Consider the following 18,872-nt stretch of genomic DNA (forward strand, 5'->3'; position numbering starts at 1 on the left):
ATGAATTCTTGAATGGTTTTTGCATAATCAGAATTAGCGAGGCACGAAGTGTAGGATTTTGGAACCTTATACGAATTAAACCTCTGTGCACTTTTTCATGTGCTTAATGGAGGGCATGGAGGACAACAGTCCAAGGAATGTTCCAGCAAAACTGATTGAAATTGAAGGCCAAATCATTTATAAGTCCTTGTCATGTTGAGTTAGATGCGAAAGGCAAAGTCATGAGGCGAAAGACTATGGAAATAATCATAGTGATCAGTTAGGGAAGAATCATTCCATGCGTACACTTAGGCGTAAATTATTCAAATGGAATTCAGAACAGATCAATAACAAGGCAGTAAATCTAAGTGGTATTAATGATAAGGCATGAAAGTTGGCTAATAACGTTTTGCGAAAACCAGCAAAGATTGTAGAATTTCAGAGTAGTTTCTGAGAATGCAAGCAGCGAAGATTCAAGACAAGTATAGTGTTTATACTGGGTTGAGTTCAACGAAAATATTGAACAGATTAGGTGGTGGGGGGTCTATGACCGGTCAAACTAGTGAACAGCCAAGATGGCGCGTTACAGCATAGCCGGCCTAGTCAGTGAACTACCAAGATGACGCTATACTGAATAGACTTTTAAGCGGTAAGATATCGGGAACTTGGAGGGCCAGTGAAGCAAAAATATAGCGTTACATTGTAATTACATTGGCCAAGTAATGAAGTTTATTGGTCGACAAAATGATGCTTCATTGAGGAAAAGAAAATACAAGGCCAAAGTGACAAAATGCAACATGCGATGTTGGCATTGATGCATATCCATGGAATTGAGTTGGCCCAAGCTCAATGATGAAGCAAGAGTGTAGAATAGGCCAAGAATTGTCCAACGCATTAGTCCAAGACTGGCCAAATCTTGAAAAGTGCAAACAAGCTAGTAATACAAGAGTAGACATTGCTATTGTCGAGCAAATTGGCTAAGTGAAGCATATGACGTATGAATAAACGGAATGAGTTAAGTAAATGGCACAGAGGATTGTAGCGCAATGTTAGCTGCGCATTGGTTTAGGCCAAGACAAATACAGTCGTATGTTGGCTGAGTATTGACTCAAGGCCAAGTTCAGTAATGCCTAAAGTTTGCACATTATGGATCAAGTGACGGTTAAGAGTTGGTTATTGTATTTACAAGCTTGTCAATGGTTTGAGACAAGGGAGAACAGTTATAAGGAATTTTATAGCCTAAAAGGTGTGTCCATAATTGTCATGAAACATGTGTAGAAAGATGGCTCGAGTTAGAGAATCAATTGGCCAGTTGGCACAGTTATTGGCGGTTATGGAACTGCCCTATGGGACAGATGGTTGTCCCATTGTGCGCAAGAGTTGTGCACGGTTTTTGTCCATCGTATGCTATATAAATAGTGCAAAGGCATGAGAAAATCAGCAAGCTTACATAGGAGATCGTGAGACTTAAATTGAGAGAGTTTTGGTGAGGAAAAGGCTTATTCAAGAGGAACAAATCTGTGTAAGTCCCTAAGTGGGAAAGTTTTGTATATCTTCCTTTTGATGCAATAAAATGGGTTAATTATGTCATGTTCTAAGTGTTCTTGTCTAATTTTAGTGAATGTATCGCATTGTTTGAATGCTTTATGGTAAGCATTTGAGAAGAAAATAGAAGGGAAAAAAGGCCGAAAGACTTCTGTGGTAGACCTGTGTAGGTGTTGTTTGCATTGGTGCAAACTTATAAGGCTGAAGTAATCATAGGTGAAGCTTGATTCACTGAACTACGTTGTTGTCGGGTACATCCGTGCCGGAAATCTGCAAGGTACATTTGTGTTTGTAAACATATGATTTTGTTATGTAGGTCTTACGCTCTTTTTAGACAATTGAATATATTGTAAAGTTGGTGCTTGTTATAAGGACTTGTTTTTTCGGGATATTATTCTTGGCATTTGTCATACATATATTATTATTGTGTGAGCTTTATTAGAATTCAAGTCATTTTTATTTGTTTTTTTAATATCAATCTCAATTACTAATTATTGGAAAAAATGAGTTTTAATAAAAGATCTTTTGGTCTTGATGTGGTTTGATCTAATGACCTAAGGGTTTAAGGATACTTACTCAATATAACTCGAATTCTCCTATAAATAGAACTCCAAAATCTATTTTCAACTTACACCAGAAGCAAATACTTTCTAGTCTTCTTTTCATCACCTTCTTGCTTTATTTTGAGCGGCGTGTTCACTTCTAATCCGTGTTGCTAAGTTCAAAAGTGGGTAACTTGCATTGTGCTAACTCAAGTTATATCGCGCAGTCTTGACCTGGAGTTAGGATAGATCAAGTCCTGTTAAATTCTTTTCATATGATTATTTAGAGCCGTTATTGGTATTTAGGTTCGTGGAAGGTTTTATGTTTTGAGTACTAACTTGATTTGAGGAGAAATTGTTATTTGGGAATTTGTGATTAAACCCGTAAGTACAATGGTTATTAATTATAAATATGTTCAGGGTTTTGTGATTTTTTCAAATATAATTTGCATAATTTCAATACTTGGGCATTTTGAATGGAAAGCGGAGGAATCTTGATGTATGTCACCTTATGTCGTTTTAGGCTATACATTAATATAAACCATCAGTTCCCATATGTATATGCACATGTTCGAAAGTGATCCCGGCGATAGATTGTAAGATTTAACTGGGGTTTTACGGGTCGCTTTTAGTTCTGTTCTTAAACAGTTAGTTTATATTATACATATACTCCAATAAGAAATCTAATTAAATAGGTAGAGCTCTTTTTTCTGTTTTCGTTTTTCTTTTGATTTCTCAAGTACCAAAGCAGGTAGAATGGAAACCATTTAAACATAAATGGGTTCTTACCTGTACACATTACCCAGAAATGTGGAATTACGACCTTGAATCTGGTTCCTGTTGGTGTTGATTTATAGGTAACTGGTTGCCCAGATTTTTAGTTCCAGATTGCGGTGGCCCATGGCTATACTTCTAAAACTGCATCTACTGCGTAATATAATTAGCTAGATGGTTGTTTGAGATGAATCTTTCTTTGATTTGCATTTTGGAATTATAGTGACATATTTTCTTTTTCTTTATCCTTTGCACCATAGCAGCAGGTTTACTTTTACAGCATTTGGTGGGACGTCTTCTTGAGATTTTCTTGAGATGGATGTCGTTCACCCAGGAGCAGTGTTGCAGCAACTTGACCACAAACCAAATTTGATAGGCAGTAGTTTGGATTCAAAATGCTCTTCTCAGTGGTCTGCAGTTGATTACATTTCTGCTCCAAGAGTTGTTAGAAAGACAGCATACAAATCTTCACCAAGTGCCAAATCTAAAGAGAGTATAAATTGTAACGGGTTCCCGAAGCAGCCTTGTGACGATGTTACTGATGTTTCCAGATATATAACATTGGATGCCTCTGTAGCAAAGGTTGCACCCGAAGCAAGTCATGATCTTGTAGTTATAGATAATTCTGCTCAAAAGATAAAAAAGAAGAAGAACAAAAAGAAGGGAAGAAATTCAAAGATGTCAGAAACTGTTTCTGCTGAGACTCGACCAACTGAATGTGCTGAAGACATTACTAGACCATCTTCTCGATCACCTAAAGAAGGGGGTAGCGAAAAGGATGATATAACCACAACAGATGACGGGTGCCCCTCTGATCTTACTGGGAGTAGTGTACTGTCCGAGTTTGATGGTTGGAATTGTAACAGTGACGATGCCCTTTTCTCTGGAAGGTTTTTAAATGGAGTCAAGCAAGGGGAGGAGGGGCCAAAGCCTATTGATAAGAAAATCTTTACGCAATGCGATGATCGTTGCAGCAAAGACATCAAAGAGAATATATCTGTTGGGTGCATGTCTCAAAACAAGTCATATAGAACTGGTGCAAACAAATGTAACCGCCAGTTCTCTAGTTATAGAAATAGCCATGCAGTTGCTTCAAATAAACGTATTAATATGATGTGCCAATCTGCTGTAGCAGATAAATTTGGGTGGGACCACAATATCCGAACCGAGAAGGAACTTCGCCATTCCACCTGGCATGACAGCAGGAAAAGTTTCAGGGAGGCACCCACCCGCTGGGTGAAGGTCTTTTCTGCTGGGCATGGTATTGCTGGTAAAGGAGTTGAGACGGTAAATAATAAGCAGAAAATCTCTGGTAGCACGCATTTGAATGAGTCTCCACGAGGAACTTCTCAGAGGATCCATGGTAGTCTCTGTCAGTTCGACTCTGGATCAGCGCAAGATGACTGTGGGAGGAACTTGGACTGGAGGAAGTTCAAAGGAACACAGAATCATTCTTTGAAGCGCAAGATCATCAACAATAGAAAGCTGAATATTGGTGGATATAACTCTGCCATTCCAGGTCAATCATCGCCCCATGCCGTCCATTCATATAACTCGATGAAGATTTCAAAGAGTGGACAAGTATCAGAGGGAACTTCACCCATTTCCTTAGAAGATGGTAAGAGAGAATCCGCTCGCTTAGAAATCAACCTATCTGCCGAAGAGATCACAAGGAATTGCTTGCTTCAGGCAAGTTCGCAGCAGTGGGTTCCAATCTGCACGAAGAACTCAACTACAATGACAAACTCTGACTCCTTTGGTTCTTGTAATGATATAACGATTACTTCAAGTTCAGGGGAGGAGAAAATTAAAGTCCAAGTGGAAGAGAATAAAGTTATTGGCAATGAAGAAATACCCACTGTGATGCCCATCAAAAACGATATGGCGGAGTTTCATGATCAATTCAATAGAACTGAAGAGAGTCACAGTAATGGAAATGTTAGAGATTATGTCAAACCGGTTATTCAAGCAACAAAAGCTCCCTTGTTGAGCATTGGTTCACAATTCAGAATGAAAGCACTAGATGCTGCTTACAGATTACAAATGGCATCTGAAAGTGTTCAACATGAAACTGGAAGTCCCCTTGCGGAGTTTGAGAGACTTGTCTATTCTGCCGCTCCTGTCATTTCCTCTGCATTTTCTCTGCAAGATTGTAGTTTTTGCCTGAGAAATCAGCTCTCTCATAGATCCCTTTGCAAGCATCAGATTCCTAATATTCCGTTGAGCGCTATTTGGAATTGGTATGAGAAACCAGGTAGTTATGGCCTGGAAGTGATGGCATATGATCGTAGGAATTCGAAGGGAGTTGATATTAATTCAGTTTCATTCACTGCTCATTTTGTTCCATTTCTTTCATCGGTTCAGTTGTTTGGCCGTTCTCGTATGTGTCAATGTAGCCATGTACAACATGATTTTGAATTGCAAGTAGAAGGAGATGGTAAAGGATGTGCATCATCTTTGAAGAGTTCTATGAATAAACCTTGTCCAGGAACGGTTGGGCCTAGTCATTCTAAAGGGGATGAATCCGTGAGAGCACCAGACATCTATCCTGCATCTGTAATTGACTCTGCTAATTTATCTTCTACACCTATATGCTCAGATAATATGGAACTCTTATTTGAATTTTTTGAAACTGACGGGCCACAACTGCGAAAGCCACTCTATGATAAGTAAGTTGTTGCCAAATACAGTCAGAGTTAGTTGGACTAATTTTATTTCTGTTTTTCACCTAAGAAAAAGTATTCTAATAATCTTCAGTGGATAAAATGCAGAGTAATGGAGCTAGTAAAAGGTGGCACTTCCAATCATAAAGTGTGTGGTGATCCATCCAATCTTGAATGTATGAACTTGCATGATCTCCATCCAGCATCTTGGTAAGAGACAAGGCATATTGTAATTGGTAATGAGCGCTCATGTTGCTATGAGTTGGATAATCTTTTTTTTCCTTATATCTGGGTTCTTTCATTGGTTAGGTATTCAGTGGCTTGGTATCCAATATATAGAATTCCAGAAGGGAAATTCCGTGCATCATTCTTGACATACCATTCATTAGGATATCTAGTTCAAAGATGCTCGATAGACTCTGAATGGAATGAGCAGTCCTCAATCGTCTCTCCTGTGCTGGGATTGGAAAGCTACAACACACACGTAAGAAACACCTTTACTTCTTAATTAACATATGGTATTGTCTCTCACTTTCACAATATTGCATTTCTTAGATAAGCTTGGTTGCTTATCACTATTTATGCGAAAGTGGTGATTGAGATGGTCTGAAGCACCCCTTTCTGTCTCGATTCACTTCTAGCAGGTTTACATAGTAGCGCTCCCGTGAATTGTGATGTCTCTTCCAACACAATTAAGTTCTGTTTTCCAATATATCATATCATGTGACTTGTATTTTCAGGGAGAATGCTGGTTCTGTCCTAGTAAGCCTATTGAAAATTCCCAAGCAAATACGGTTTACAACAGTTCAGATATTCTGAAAGAGAGATTGAAAACACTGGAGGAAACTGCATTACTGTTTGCTCGAGGTTCCATTTACAAGGATCACGTTATATCCACCAACCGGCAGCTGGATTATGAGTTCTTCAGGGCACGTAAACGGTGAGGTTCTTTGTTGAGCTCTCTCACCAACGGTACATTTCCTTCCCAGATAAAAGCCTGCCATGTGTGTTTTTGCAAGTGCTGCTTCATACACTGTAAACATTGATGCATATTGCGCTTGCTTGTGAATTGATTACAGTATAATGTAGTGTAAATTCCAGTTACAGACGAGTTACATGCAGAATTAGGATCAAGTTCTCCCAGTTTAACAGACGGCTGGAAAGAAATGAACATAGTTAATAAATAGCTTGCAAGCTGACAGAGTTGCTTATATCTTTATAACTATATATGTAGATGTTGTGCGAAAAACATATTCCTGTAAAACTTTTGAAGTAGATTTGCAATGTAAATCTGTAGTTATATAATAGAGTGGAATGTTATGATGTAAACCTAGATTTTTGAGATGTAATCCTTGAGATCCTTTAAATGTTTGTACTTAGTTTCTATATAGATTGTAGTTCTCTTATATTTCTGCTTCATTTTGTTGGAAAGAATGATGAAAAAAGAAGTAAAAGACAAGGATAACTATTAGGCTTCACTACATCTTTTGTACAAAATGATAGGCTGATCGGCTGAACATGTTTGAAAGCTGAAGCATTGGTACAATAGGCAAGCATGCATTTGGTAGCCAAATGAAGTCTTGCAGTTGCTTATTCGTTTTTTTCTGAAGGAAAAGAAATTACAGTTCTTAAGCTTCTAAGTAAACACCCTAATATACACTCATTTTATTGGACTCTTCATTTCAAGACTTCGAACTCGTTGGTGAAATGGTGCTCTTGGCCTGAGAAGACGTTGATGATGTCGTGTTGCTTCGTGCATGTGAATTTCCGTTTGAGGACTCTGAGAAGAAAAACACATTATCCTGGTTATCCACAAGAACATGGAGAGACCTTGGGATTGGAGGTGCATTCACCTCCGAAACCCCTTCAAGTATCTGAACTACCAGACCCATGGAAGGCCTATGAGCTTCGTCATCTTGAATGCACCAACAAGCAACTCTATAAGCCCTAGTGAGCTCTTGAATGTCTGCATTACCTTCCAACCTGTTGTCCAGTAGGCTAATGATATCTTCCCCTTCATGCATTTTGGTCGCTGCCCAGGTAGGGAAAAATCTAATTTTCTCGTCATTAAAGCCATGCTCTGCGTTTCTCTTTCCAGAGATAATTTCAAACAGCATCATACCATAGCTATAGACGTCAGCTTTAGGAGTGATGGCCACTCCTGAAATCCATTCCGGTGCAAGATACCCTCTGGTTCCTCTCATGGTGGTTAGGACTCGGCTAAAATCCCGACCCACAAGCTTGGCCAGACCAAAATCTGCCACCTTAGGACAGCATTCAGCATCCAAGAGGATATTTTCAGGCTTGATATCACAGTGAATGATGCAATCTCTGCATTTTTCATGGAGATAAGCCAATCCTCTTGCAATTCCGAGTGCTATTTGATATCTAGTTTCCCAATCTAAAACCACAGGGTCATTTTGATGAAACAGATTAGCATCCAAAGATCCCTTCGGCATGAAATCATAGACCAGTAACCTTTTAGCTCCTTCTGAGCAAAACCCACGTAAGCGAACGAGATTTACATGCTGAATTGTACCGATAGTACTCACCTCTGACCTGAATTGCTTCTCTCCTTGACTTATACCTTCAAGTTTTTTCACGGCTATAGCAGTAGAGTCAGATAATGTCCCTTTGAAGACAGAGCCGAAGCCACCACCACCTAACTTCTGTGAGAAGTTCTTTGTTGCACTCTGCAATTCCCTGTATGCAAATGCCACCAATGTACCGTCGACTGCCTTTGATTTTCCAACTGATCTTCTCGATCTAAATATTAACACTAGTACAAGACCAAGTACCAAAAATGCTGCGACCCCTGCAATTGCACCCACAACAGCAACTTTAAATGATTTCTTCTTTCTCTTATCTTCAGCCACGGGAGTTTGAACTTCAGATGCTGCACGTCTGAGATAGAGGTTTCCTGCTGTTCCATCCGATTGTTGTTTGACATTTAACATAACTCCATCCCATAACTGACACCCTGAATCCTTGTATGCATAAGCATTGCAAGAACACTTTCTCTCACAAGCTGATTTGCATTCTTCCTCACTATTGACTTGTCGAGACTGAGAATTATCAGGCAAATTCGAGGTTGAGATTGGCGAAAAACCATCTTTATTTCCACATTGCAAAGACGTATTCCTAACACACCCACCGGTTGAATCCTGGAGATTCCAATCTGCGGGAAATTGCTGAACAAAGCCCGGCAAGCAGTCACACTTCAGAGTATCCTGGTTACAGTTGCCAAAAGGTCCACAGATACCATAAACATCGCATAATTGTTTCGGTTGAGACCAAAACAAATTCCACCTTTTCGATGTAAATGACCAGGTAAATTGCTTTATTTGGCCCGAAACATCCATTACAAATCTCGAAATAATCGAAGTGTTATAAAGATTATAAGTAAAGTAATTCTCATTCACATTTGAGATATAACTAAAATTGTAAATATAATTTGATGTCATCTCAGGAACTAAAACAAATGTTTTTGCTTGTTCATTCCATACCCCACTTGTCCAAACTTGTATGGACCTATTCCATTTTATCAAATACTGGCTTGTCCCGTCTAATTCTAGGTTGAATATTCCTGGAGCTGGATTCTCTTCATTTCTCCATGATGTTAGTAACTGAGATTGATTAGTTTTCTTATTCAATCCAAGTTTTCCACCAGGTAACCAAGTATCAGTTGGATAATCAAAACTCTGCCAAATGACAACAGATGGATTAGACCCATCTCTTAAAACAAGATTTCCATCATCTCGAAGAACTGCTTCAGTTGCAGTCAGAGTATTTGAAGCTGACTTAGTAGACCAACTGGGCGTTTTATCAGTTTGATTAATAATAACCAAATCGCCATTTCCTAAAAGTGTTAATTTTGAAGTAGAGGGATCACGAACAGGTTTATCTCTATTAGCAACCCAAACAACAGTTTGAACTGAGACTTTTTTGTACCATATACCAATGTAATGATTCTGAGACTTACCTGGACTGAAGAAACCCAACACAAAATTTTCACCTTTTGATGTAATAGTTTCATCTCCAGTTAGAGAACCACCTAAAGAGATTTTATCAGCTGCAAAAACTGTAACATGGGGTTTGAAAGATAAGAAGAGAAAACAGAGAAGAAGCAATGGATTCTTTCTTTGATTATTCATTTCTCTAGAATAGATAGATGAACAGAGTTGAGCAAAACACAGCCAGATATTTAAACTCCCGGGGCATCAGGGGAAGAAGAAGAAGTCATAAATGAATTCAACCATAAAGAAAAGTGAGTCTTCTATTTATGGTGACTGGTGGGGTTGAGTAACAAGAACAACCAGTGTTTTAGAGTTACTGCTTAGGGTTATAGTTTTTCTTGACTAGTTTGAATTGGTAATCAAATGGAACATTGACTGCTGAATTCTATCTTTTCTATCTGCCGGTCTTGTTTAAACCACACCTCCAACGGGCCTGTTTTTGGCAAGGAAGGAAACAAGACTAATAACGACTTCACTTGGATAACAGAGTAAAAGTGATTCTGCTTTTCTAGAGTAAAAGAACGACCTCAGTAACTAAACGATATATTCACATAGAGGTTCTTTTTTAATTTTTTTCTTAAAGAAAAATAGTTGAGACAGTAAATGCGGGGGAAAGTAAGAAAAAGTTTATTAATCAAGTTGAAGATGACACCACCGTAAATGATTTAAGTGGTTGAGATATAGTACTAGATTATTGGAGCAGCCTCAAGTACCATAAATGCAGTGATGTGTATTCTTAACAAGAAAAACAATCAACAGCCCAATATCTTAAACGGTGTGATGGCATTTGATTTATCATAAATATAGAATGAATAGATTGTGAAATTTTTATGATTAGATTGATAAGTTAATGGTGTTTTTGTTAATGTTTGATAATTTTAATCTTAATTAGGATTCTACGTTTTTTTGTCTTCGTGAACCCAAACTAAACTTGTTTCATTAGAGATGGAATAAATTTCAATAAAAAGATCAGAACATAAGTAGTATAATAATTAAAAAAATCCAATAAAGACAATTAAGAACTTATTAACACACAAAACATGGTCTTTCGAAAATTTGAACATTTCAAACAAACTTTTGTCATACTGTATTATTGAAGGAAAAGTCAAAAAGAAACAGTAGTAGAAAGCATATTCCCACCCCCACCCAAGGTAGTTAATTTCGGATTCCGGTTTATCTCGGTCCCGAGCGAGACACTGGTACAACGTTGTCTTGGGGAGATTCCGTTCCAACTTTTATAATAAGAAGTGTTTGTTGCCAGGTTCAATTGATTCCAATCCTAATTTGAGTCAGACTAGAAGATTGAGGGAGTATTGACCCACTTAAAAGAAACATAGTATTAGTAAATCTGGTTGTTCACCTTCCTCATCATCAACACCAAATGATAATTTTAGGTCAAGAAATTCAAATACAACAACAAGCAATAATACTAGTGAGTGAATTAATCCGTTTAATTTTTGTACTTGAGATTAATCCACTCATTTTAAAAAAATTTATATATATATATACATTCCGGCCGAAATTCCGACAGAAAAACGCGTTTCCGGCCGAAATTTTCGCAAAGATTCCGTCCGGACGAAATTAACAAAATCTCGTCTTCTTGGACCGAAATCCGGAATTTCGCCGAAATTTCGGCCGAGATGGCCGAAATCGACTACATAGCCCCCACCCACACGTAACAATTGCAGTCCAGAATCCAGATATGTGGACGTGACTTCCGGGAAAACAAGAATCTGGACGAAAACTGTAAGTGAATGCCCACGATTTATAAAGGGGATACCAGGTTTGCTTGGGGGTGATACCAATCCATATAGGACAAATAAATATTAACAAATCCTGATCATCGGATAGCTAAATTGGTATCACCCCTGCTAATGGTGGTATCCCCTTTATAAATCATGAGAATGCCTACGTATAAATCACCAAGTCATTCATAAAGATTCGTACAAGTTTTAATCATCGTTCTAGAAGCGAAAATGTTATTTGGCTCCCTATTTTCCACCTCTCTATTTACCTTCCTATAATCTAAGCTTCACATCCATATCGAGATTCGCATTCAGGTTCAGGTGGGGTTCACCATTCCCCTAATATGAGTTTTAGATTGTAGGGAGGAGAATAAGGAGGTGGAGATTAGGGAGCCAAATAGCACTGCAGTTGTAAAAGTAAATGCATAAGGTTGACGCGGTCGCATTTAACGAGTGAAATAAAGGATAGATGGAATGGACAGAATCACTTTTACCTTGCGTACGTATGTTATTCAAACGATTTCAACAAAGTCTGACGTCAATGCAGATGTTATCGTCTTCGTCTTCCACGCGATCCTTTATTAAACAATGAGAGACATAGAGGGAGAGAATGGGGACAAAACTGATATCGAAATCGATGGTCAATCTTCTGTTAAATAGGGATAACATAGACAAGATAGGCACGAAAATTGAAACAGATTTGCACCACCCAGACTCAATCTAGGATGTACTAATTCTAGCCGGGTACGTATAGTCCAATAGGCAACAGTAATCTACCTCGACAGGACAGATTGGTATATACAGACACGAACATTAAGAAATTAACATTACACAACTAGGAAACATATGAAAAATGAGTCGCCAATGACAATTTCTAGAATCTCCGCACTTTCCTTTAATCGGACTCCTCAGTCCTCGATATTAAGACTTTGAACTCATGGATGAGGAGGTGCTGCTCTTGGCCTGAGAAGTGGTGCACGATGTTGTGTTGCTTCGTCCATTTGAACTACGGCTCGAAGTCTCTGAGAAGAAAAACATATTATCTTGGTTTTCCACAAGAACGTGGAGAGACCTTGGAATTGGAGGTGGGTTCACCTCTAAAACCCCTTCAAGTATCTGAACTACCTGACCCATGGAGGGCCTATGAGCTTCGTCATCTTGAATGCACCAACAAGCAACTTTACAAGCTCTGGCGACCTCTTCAATATCAGCATTACCTTCCAACCTGTTATCAACTAGGCTAATGATATCTTCGCCTTCACGCATTTTGGTAGCTGCCCAAGTAGGGAAAAATCTAATTTTCTCATCATTATTATAATGCTCTGCGTTTCTCTTCCCAGAGATAATTTCAAACAGCATCATGCCGTAACTGTAGACGTCAGCTTTTGGAGTGATGGCTACACCTGAAATCCACTCCGGTGCAAGGTACCCTCTTGTTCCTCTCATGGTAGTTAAGACTCGACTGAACTCTCGGCCAACAAGCTTGGCTAGACCAAAATCTGCTACTTTAGGACAGCATTCTCCATCCAACAAAATATTTTCAGGCTTGATATCACAATGAATGATGCAATCTCTGCATTTATCATGGAGATATGCCAATCCTCTTGCAGTTCCCAGTGCTATCTGGTATCTGGTCTTCCAATCTAAAACTTCGGTATCCTTTTGATGAAAAAGATTAGCATCCAAAGATCCCTTTAGCATCAAATCATAGACCAGTAACCTTTTATCTCCTTCTGAACAAAATCCACGTAAGCGAACGAGATTAACATGCTGAATTGTACCGATAGTGCTCACCTCTGACCTAAATTGCTTCTCTCCTTGACTGAGACCTTCAAGCTTCTTCACGGCTATGGCAGTAGAGTCAGATAATGCCCCCTTGAAGACAGAGCCGAAGCCGCCGCCACCCAACTTCTGTGAGAAGTTCTTCGTTGCACTTCGTAATTCTGAGTATGTATATGCCACCAACGTACCATCGACTGTCTTCGATTTTCCAACTGATCTTCTTGATCTACATATCATCACCAGTACAAGAGCAAGTACCAAAATTGCTATGACACTCACAACTGCACCCACAAGAGCAGCATTAAATGGTTTCTTATTTTTCTTACCTTCAGCTACTTGACTGGGAATTTCGGAAGCTGCAAGTCTGAGATAGAGGTTTCCTCCATCTGCATCTGATTGTTGTACATTCAACAAATGTTCATCCCATAACTGACACCCAGAGCTGTCATAAGCATAGGCACTGCAGGAACATGTACTCTCGCATGCTAATTTGCATTCTTCAGCGCTATTAGCAGGTGGAGACTGGGGATTATCAGGCAATTTCGAGGTTGAAATCTTCAAAAAGCCATCTTTACTCCCACACGGCAGAGATGTGTTCCTAACACACCCACCAGTTGAATCCTGGAGATTCCAGTCTGCAGGAGATCGTTCAATGAAACCCGGCAAACACTCACACTTCAAAGTATCCTGGTTACAATTTCCAAAAGGTCCACAAATACCATAAACTTCACAAAATTGTTTGGGTTGGGACCAAAACAAGTTCCACTCTTTATTTTTCTCAGACCAAGTAAATTGCTTAATTTGTCCTGAGTAATCCATAACAAATCTAGAAATTATAGAATTGTTGTAAAGTGAATAAGTAAAATAACTCTCATTTTCATTTGAAATATAACTAAAATTGTAAATATAGTTTAATCTCATCTCAGGAACTAAACTAAAAGTCCTTAACTGTTCATTCCACTCCCCACTGGTCCAAACTTGTTTAGACATATTCCATTTTATAAGATACTGACTGGTTAATCCAGTTGGGTCTAATTCTAGAGAGAAGATTCCTGGAGCTGGATTCTCTTCATTTCTCCATGAAGTTAGTAACTGAGATTGATTAGTTTTCTTATTCAATCCAAGCTTTCCACCAGGTAACCAAGTATTAGTTGGATTATCAATACTCTGCCAGATCACAACATTCGGATTAGACCCATCTCTTAAAACAAGATTTCCATTATCACCAAGAACTACTACAGTTGTATTCAGAGTATTCAAAGCTAAATTAGTAGACCACACTGGAGTTTTATTAGTTTGACTAAGCAAAACTAAGTTCCCGTCTAAAAGGGTTAGCTCTGAAGAAGAGGGATCAAGAACAGGTGTATCTCTATTAGCAACCCAAACAACAGTTTGAACTGAGACTTTCTTGTACCAGATACCTATATAGTAGTTCTGAGACTTACCTGGTGAGAAAAACCCCAATTCAAAGTTTCCGCCTTTTGATATGATTGTTTGACTTCCAGTTAAAGATTCGCCTAAAGAGATTGTATCAGATGCAAAAACTTTAACATGGGATTTGAATGATAAGAAGAGAAAACAGAGAAAATAGAGATGAAAGCATGGGTTATTCATTTCTCCACATGAACAAAGGTGAGACCAATATTTAAATTTTCCAAAAGCAGAACACAAAAGAAAAGAAGATATCGAATGATCCTAGACACGTAGAAGTTATAAATGAATTCAAAAGTGGGTCTTCAAAAGTGCTATTTATGTTGACTGTTGTTGACTAGGTATATGTGAACTGTAGAGTCTCGACCTTAAAGCTGGTGGTTCCACAGACGGATAGATACAGTTCTAAATTAGCTAGCTATCTATATGAAAATTGAAAAGTATATGCGCTTATAATTTGCTCGTCTTGCCTGGTCAGTTTTAAGCTCGTTAATCTACAAATCCATGAATACATCACATTGACGTAGTCGAATCGCAAGCATTTGTAGGGAGGGAAAGCGGATTGATTAGTATATTACTCTCTTTAATCTTTACCCGCTGTCTGCAACTTAAGTTTGTCGTCAATATTGACTTTCTCAACTTATTCCACACGTTCATTCGTTAGACTTTGAGACAAAAAGGCAGAGAAAGGAGACAAATTGAGCAGTGTAATCTTCAGTTTTCTGTCATACTGTTGGTGACACAGACAGGCATAGCCAAGAGTGGTCTCTGGGCCTGAAAGTTGACATACATTTGCACCCAACCCAACTCGCCAATGCCGGGTCCAGGTCCAGGATTCGGTCCAGGCTAATACAGTAATAGTCTAGTCCCAAACTCAAGACATGCCAGACTGATGAAAGCTACTTCCCTTTGGAGGAAATTTCCCACAGATAATAATGCCAAATCAATCAACAATGTCGATTTCCAGAATTTTTGCACCACGTTTTCGTCTTCTTAAAATACTTACCCTGCTCATAATCAAACCCAAGTAACCAGATTTCCTCCTCAAGGATCTTTCAGTTCTTATCTGTGTATGGACTGTATGCCTTCCCTTAGAAGATTTGGTTACAAACTTCCCAGCACTGGTATCGGGAGTTTCTTGCTGAAGTTTCTCAGAATGTTGTTGAAACTTGTTGCTTGAAGGCTCGTTGCATTCATCTTGTCCATGCAGATCACGGAAGTAGTAACGAGGATCGATGTAGCAAGATGATGAAGAAACTATTCCTTTGATGTTTAAAGGCTGGACGAGCTTAACGAACTCACGGATTTCGTTGAAGCACGAGTGATCGGAGTATGGCAAAGTATATATATACTTATGGAACTTTCTAACACAGCTCAATTCTTCATTCTGCTGATGATTTCCATTTGTGTTGCAGTTGCTTAAATCATCGCTAACTGAAAGGGAAGAGCTAGGGGAGGGGTCACCATGCGGTCTTACCACCCATGGAAGACCGGAAGGCATGATTCCAATGGTAGGGCGCATGCTATTTAATCCCTCAAGAGTGTCGATGCTGAAACTGTAGAAAGGAACTGCTCTTATTCTAGTGAGAGAAGTATTTGTTGTAAAAACGTCAAAGAAACCTAAGACATGCACGACCTGCAAGCGTTCAGGCCACACCCATATCTACAATGAACAGACGAGAGGTAAAAGTAACTAAGTAAGAAAGTGAGTATATTGCCACCAAAAATACAACGAGCAAAACTGATATCCATACCGACTTTCAATGAATTCAATCTTCAGGAGGAGAATGAGAAATAAAAGTGGCACAGTGGATAAGCTCACTTCTCGGGCATACAACATAACATCTTAAACAAAATGCCCTCAATCCACTTTTCTGAGTGAATGTCATGTTTGAACCAAGATGTAACATTATATTTCTAAACCAGGGAAAGTATTACATAATGGAGCGGCCATACCTTTGTATTTAAAGCACTTGCAATGTGAAGTAAAAGATCTTCCTTCCCAAGTGTGTTGATGGCAATGATAACATCATGCTGAGGATGTGAAGCAATAATTTTCACAATCTGTTATAGGCAACCATCAAGGAATATATGAGTAAGGTAAAAGCCAACAGTCAAACACATTACTCTTGCAGTAGATAACATTTTTTTTGTGCACTGGATGACATTTTTCTCGTAAATAGATATGTTGAGGTGGTAAAATGAGATATCTGAGGTTTAAGTAGTCCTTTGGGAAAATATGTCAAAAACAAATTCAATTTCTAGGTTTTCATTCCACTTATGCATCAGCTGCAAAAGCTTATTCAATGGATACTATCTGATCTGAAGTTAACCCTAAATCCCCAAGATATATCTACATACACAACACTAAGGAACACACAGTAAGCTAATTTGCAGTTAAGAGGAACAAGACCTGGCGAGCAACAACTTCACGAGGAGGAAAAGAATAAGACGGATTGCAATAGGTATTATCCAAGTGAAGAAAGTCCACTTTCTCACCACCAAGAGCATTAAGAAGCATACTCTTCCCCATCAAGGTTCTTTCACTACTACTTTCCCAGCGAAAATCCCCTGTAAAAAGTAGACATCCAAATTCCCCACGAAACAAGTACATTACGGCACCTGAAAAACAAAATTCAGTAGTCGTTTTCTCACAATTAGGGATTTCACATCGCTTTTTTCCAAATCTAAGCATTTCACACCAAATTGAAAACGAAATCCATGTCTCAACATACCAGGGCAGTGGTGAGCGTCGATGGTAGTAACTTGAATAATAGTTTGAGATCCAGTAGAGGGAGAAACCAAAGGAATCGAGTGTAATGAACCAACTTCCAAAACCCTAATTAATGAAACCCTGAAACCCGGAAATTTTACTGGAAAAAGCTTAGCAGTAATTGGAGAACAGTAAATCAATCCTTTGTTCCATTTTGAAGATAATCCTTTTGTATGATCAGCATGAAAATGACTCAAAAAATACACCTGACTTGTTTCACTCCATTGATCCAGTGATATCATCCCTTTCTCCATTTTCTTTTACCCTAGAAGTTTTCACCTTCGATTAATCATTTTATATACTAATCCGGTTTGGGTTTTCGACTTTCAGAGAGGGAAAACTAAAAGAGAGGTTTCTCCTTTTTGGGTTTTGGCGGGTTTTAATTTATAAATTTGGAAACAACGTTGTTGTTTCATTTGTACTTGTTACACAAAGAAATTCTTGAACATACCGACCTCCAAAACGGTTTTTTAATGCCAATATTTTTTACTAGGAATTACCAACAGGTACCATTATAGTGTTCTTAGTTAGTGGCAGGTCCACCCATTAAAGCCCACTAATCAGAGGTCCATAATTAAGAGAAAACATGAAAATGGACCAAAATTTTTAAGCCCAGGTCTTGTACACGTGCGGGACAAATTGTACGAAATTTCTAAATACCTAAACTACCCTTCCAATCCTACATATATTAAAGCAGTCTATTTCAAAATTTCTAAAAAAAATTTCAGCCGATTATTCTTGGGAAAATTCTGCTCTCTTTCTTCTTCTGGATTTGGAACTAGGGTTTCTGAAGATTTCTTCTGCGATTTTTAACAGGTATGTTGCTTAATCTTTTCGTTTTCTTTCTGCTACAGTTTAATGGAGATAGGTTGTGTTCTGTTTTTTTTTTTTATGATTCTTGTTCGTTTTTATTCAGTTATTTGGTTAGATTGTTAAGTTTTTAGTTTATTTTAGCTTTCGATTTGATTATCTTTCTGTTTTCTTTTCAAAATCAGTTTTGTTTTCACTTTCAGATCGTATTATCCAGCAGTACATATATGACATACTCATTGTTTGTGCTACAGTTTTTGAATCATTATAAGATTTGAATTTTGGATCATGGAGATTGGTTGTGTTCTGGGTTTTTTTTTATGAATCTTGTTCGTATTTATTAAGTTATTTGGTTAGATTGTTAAGTTTTTAGCTTATTTTAGCTTTCGATTTGATTATCTTTTTGTTCTTTTTTCAAAATCAGTTTTGTTCTCACTTTCAGATCGTATTATCCAGCAGTACATATATGACATACTCATTGTTTGTGCTACAGTTTTTGAATCATTATAAGATTAGAATTTTGGATCATGGAGATTGGTTGTGTTCTGTTTGTTTTTTATGAATCTTGTTCGTATTTATTCAGTTATTTGGTTAGATTGTTAAGTTTTTAGCTTATTTTAGCTTTCGATTTGATTATCTTTCTGTTTTCTTTTCAAAATCAGGTTTGTTTTCACTTTCAGATCGTATTATCCAGCAGTACATATATGACATACTCATTGTTTCTGCTACAGTTTTTGAATCATGTTTAAGATTTGAATTTTGGATCATGGAGATTGGTTGTGTTCTGTTTGTTTTTCATGAATCTTGTTCGT

The 18,872-nt window shown here is 38.1% G+C and overlaps 4 protein-coding genes across 4 annotated transcripts; 1 reads left to right on the forward strand and 3 right to left on the reverse strand.

The window, feature by feature from the left end:
• Nucleotides 1–2,996: 2,996 nt before the first annotated feature.
• LOC113287778 lies at nucleotides 2,997–6,893 on the forward strand. The gene is made up of 4 exons (XM_026536617.1): nucleotides 2,997–5,509; nucleotides 5,612–5,713; nucleotides 5,813–5,987; nucleotides 6,244–6,893. The coding sequence occupies exons 1-4, from the start codon at nucleotides 3,156–3,158 to the stop codon at nucleotides 6,445–6,447; spliced, it is 2,835 nt and encodes a 944-aa protein (XP_026392402.1). The 5' UTR covers nucleotides 2,997–3,155; the 3' UTR covers nucleotides 6,448–6,893.
• A 95-nt stretch (nucleotides 6,894–6,988) lies between these two features.
• LOC113287779 (G-type lectin S-receptor-like serine/threonine-protein kinase At2g19130) lies at nucleotides 6,989–9,743 on the reverse strand. The gene has a single exon (XM_026536618.1). It carries the CDS (start codon nucleotides 9,655–9,657, stop codon nucleotides 7,186–7,188), a length of 2,472 nt encoding a protein of 823 aa, XP_026392403.1. The 5' UTR covers nucleotides 9,658–9,743; the 3' UTR covers nucleotides 6,989–7,185.
• A 2,210-nt stretch (nucleotides 9,744–11,953) lies between these two features.
• LOC113287780 (G-type lectin S-receptor-like serine/threonine-protein kinase At2g19130) lies at nucleotides 11,954–15,064 on the reverse strand. The gene has a single exon (XM_026536619.1). The coding sequence runs from the start codon at nucleotides 14,658–14,660 to the stop codon at nucleotides 12,186–12,188; it is 2,475 nt and encodes an 824-aa protein (XP_026392404.1). The 5' UTR covers nucleotides 14,661–15,064; the 3' UTR covers nucleotides 11,954–12,185.
• A 102-nt stretch (nucleotides 15,065–15,166) lies between these two features.
• On the reverse strand, nucleotides 15,167–17,552 carry LOC113287781 (5' exonuclease Apollo-like). The gene is made up of 4 exons (XM_026536620.1): nucleotides 17,213–17,552; nucleotides 16,891–17,099; nucleotides 16,434–16,541; nucleotides 15,167–16,140 (listed from the first exon to the last, which is right to left on the reverse strand). Exons 1-4 carry the CDS (start codon nucleotides 17,502–17,504, stop codon nucleotides 15,421–15,423), a joined length of 1,329 nt encoding a protein of 442 aa, XP_026392405.1. The 5' UTR covers nucleotides 17,505–17,552; the 3' UTR covers nucleotides 15,167–15,420.
• Nucleotides 17,553–18,872: the final 1,320 nt, after the last annotated feature.

This window comes from Papaver somniferum, chromosome 6 (assembly GCF_003573695.1).
Source record: "Papaver somniferum cultivar HN1 chromosome 6, ASM357369v1, whole genome shotgun sequence".
Taxonomy (NCBI): domain Eukaryota; kingdom Viridiplantae; phylum Streptophyta; class Magnoliopsida; order Ranunculales; family Papaveraceae; genus Papaver; species Papaver somniferum.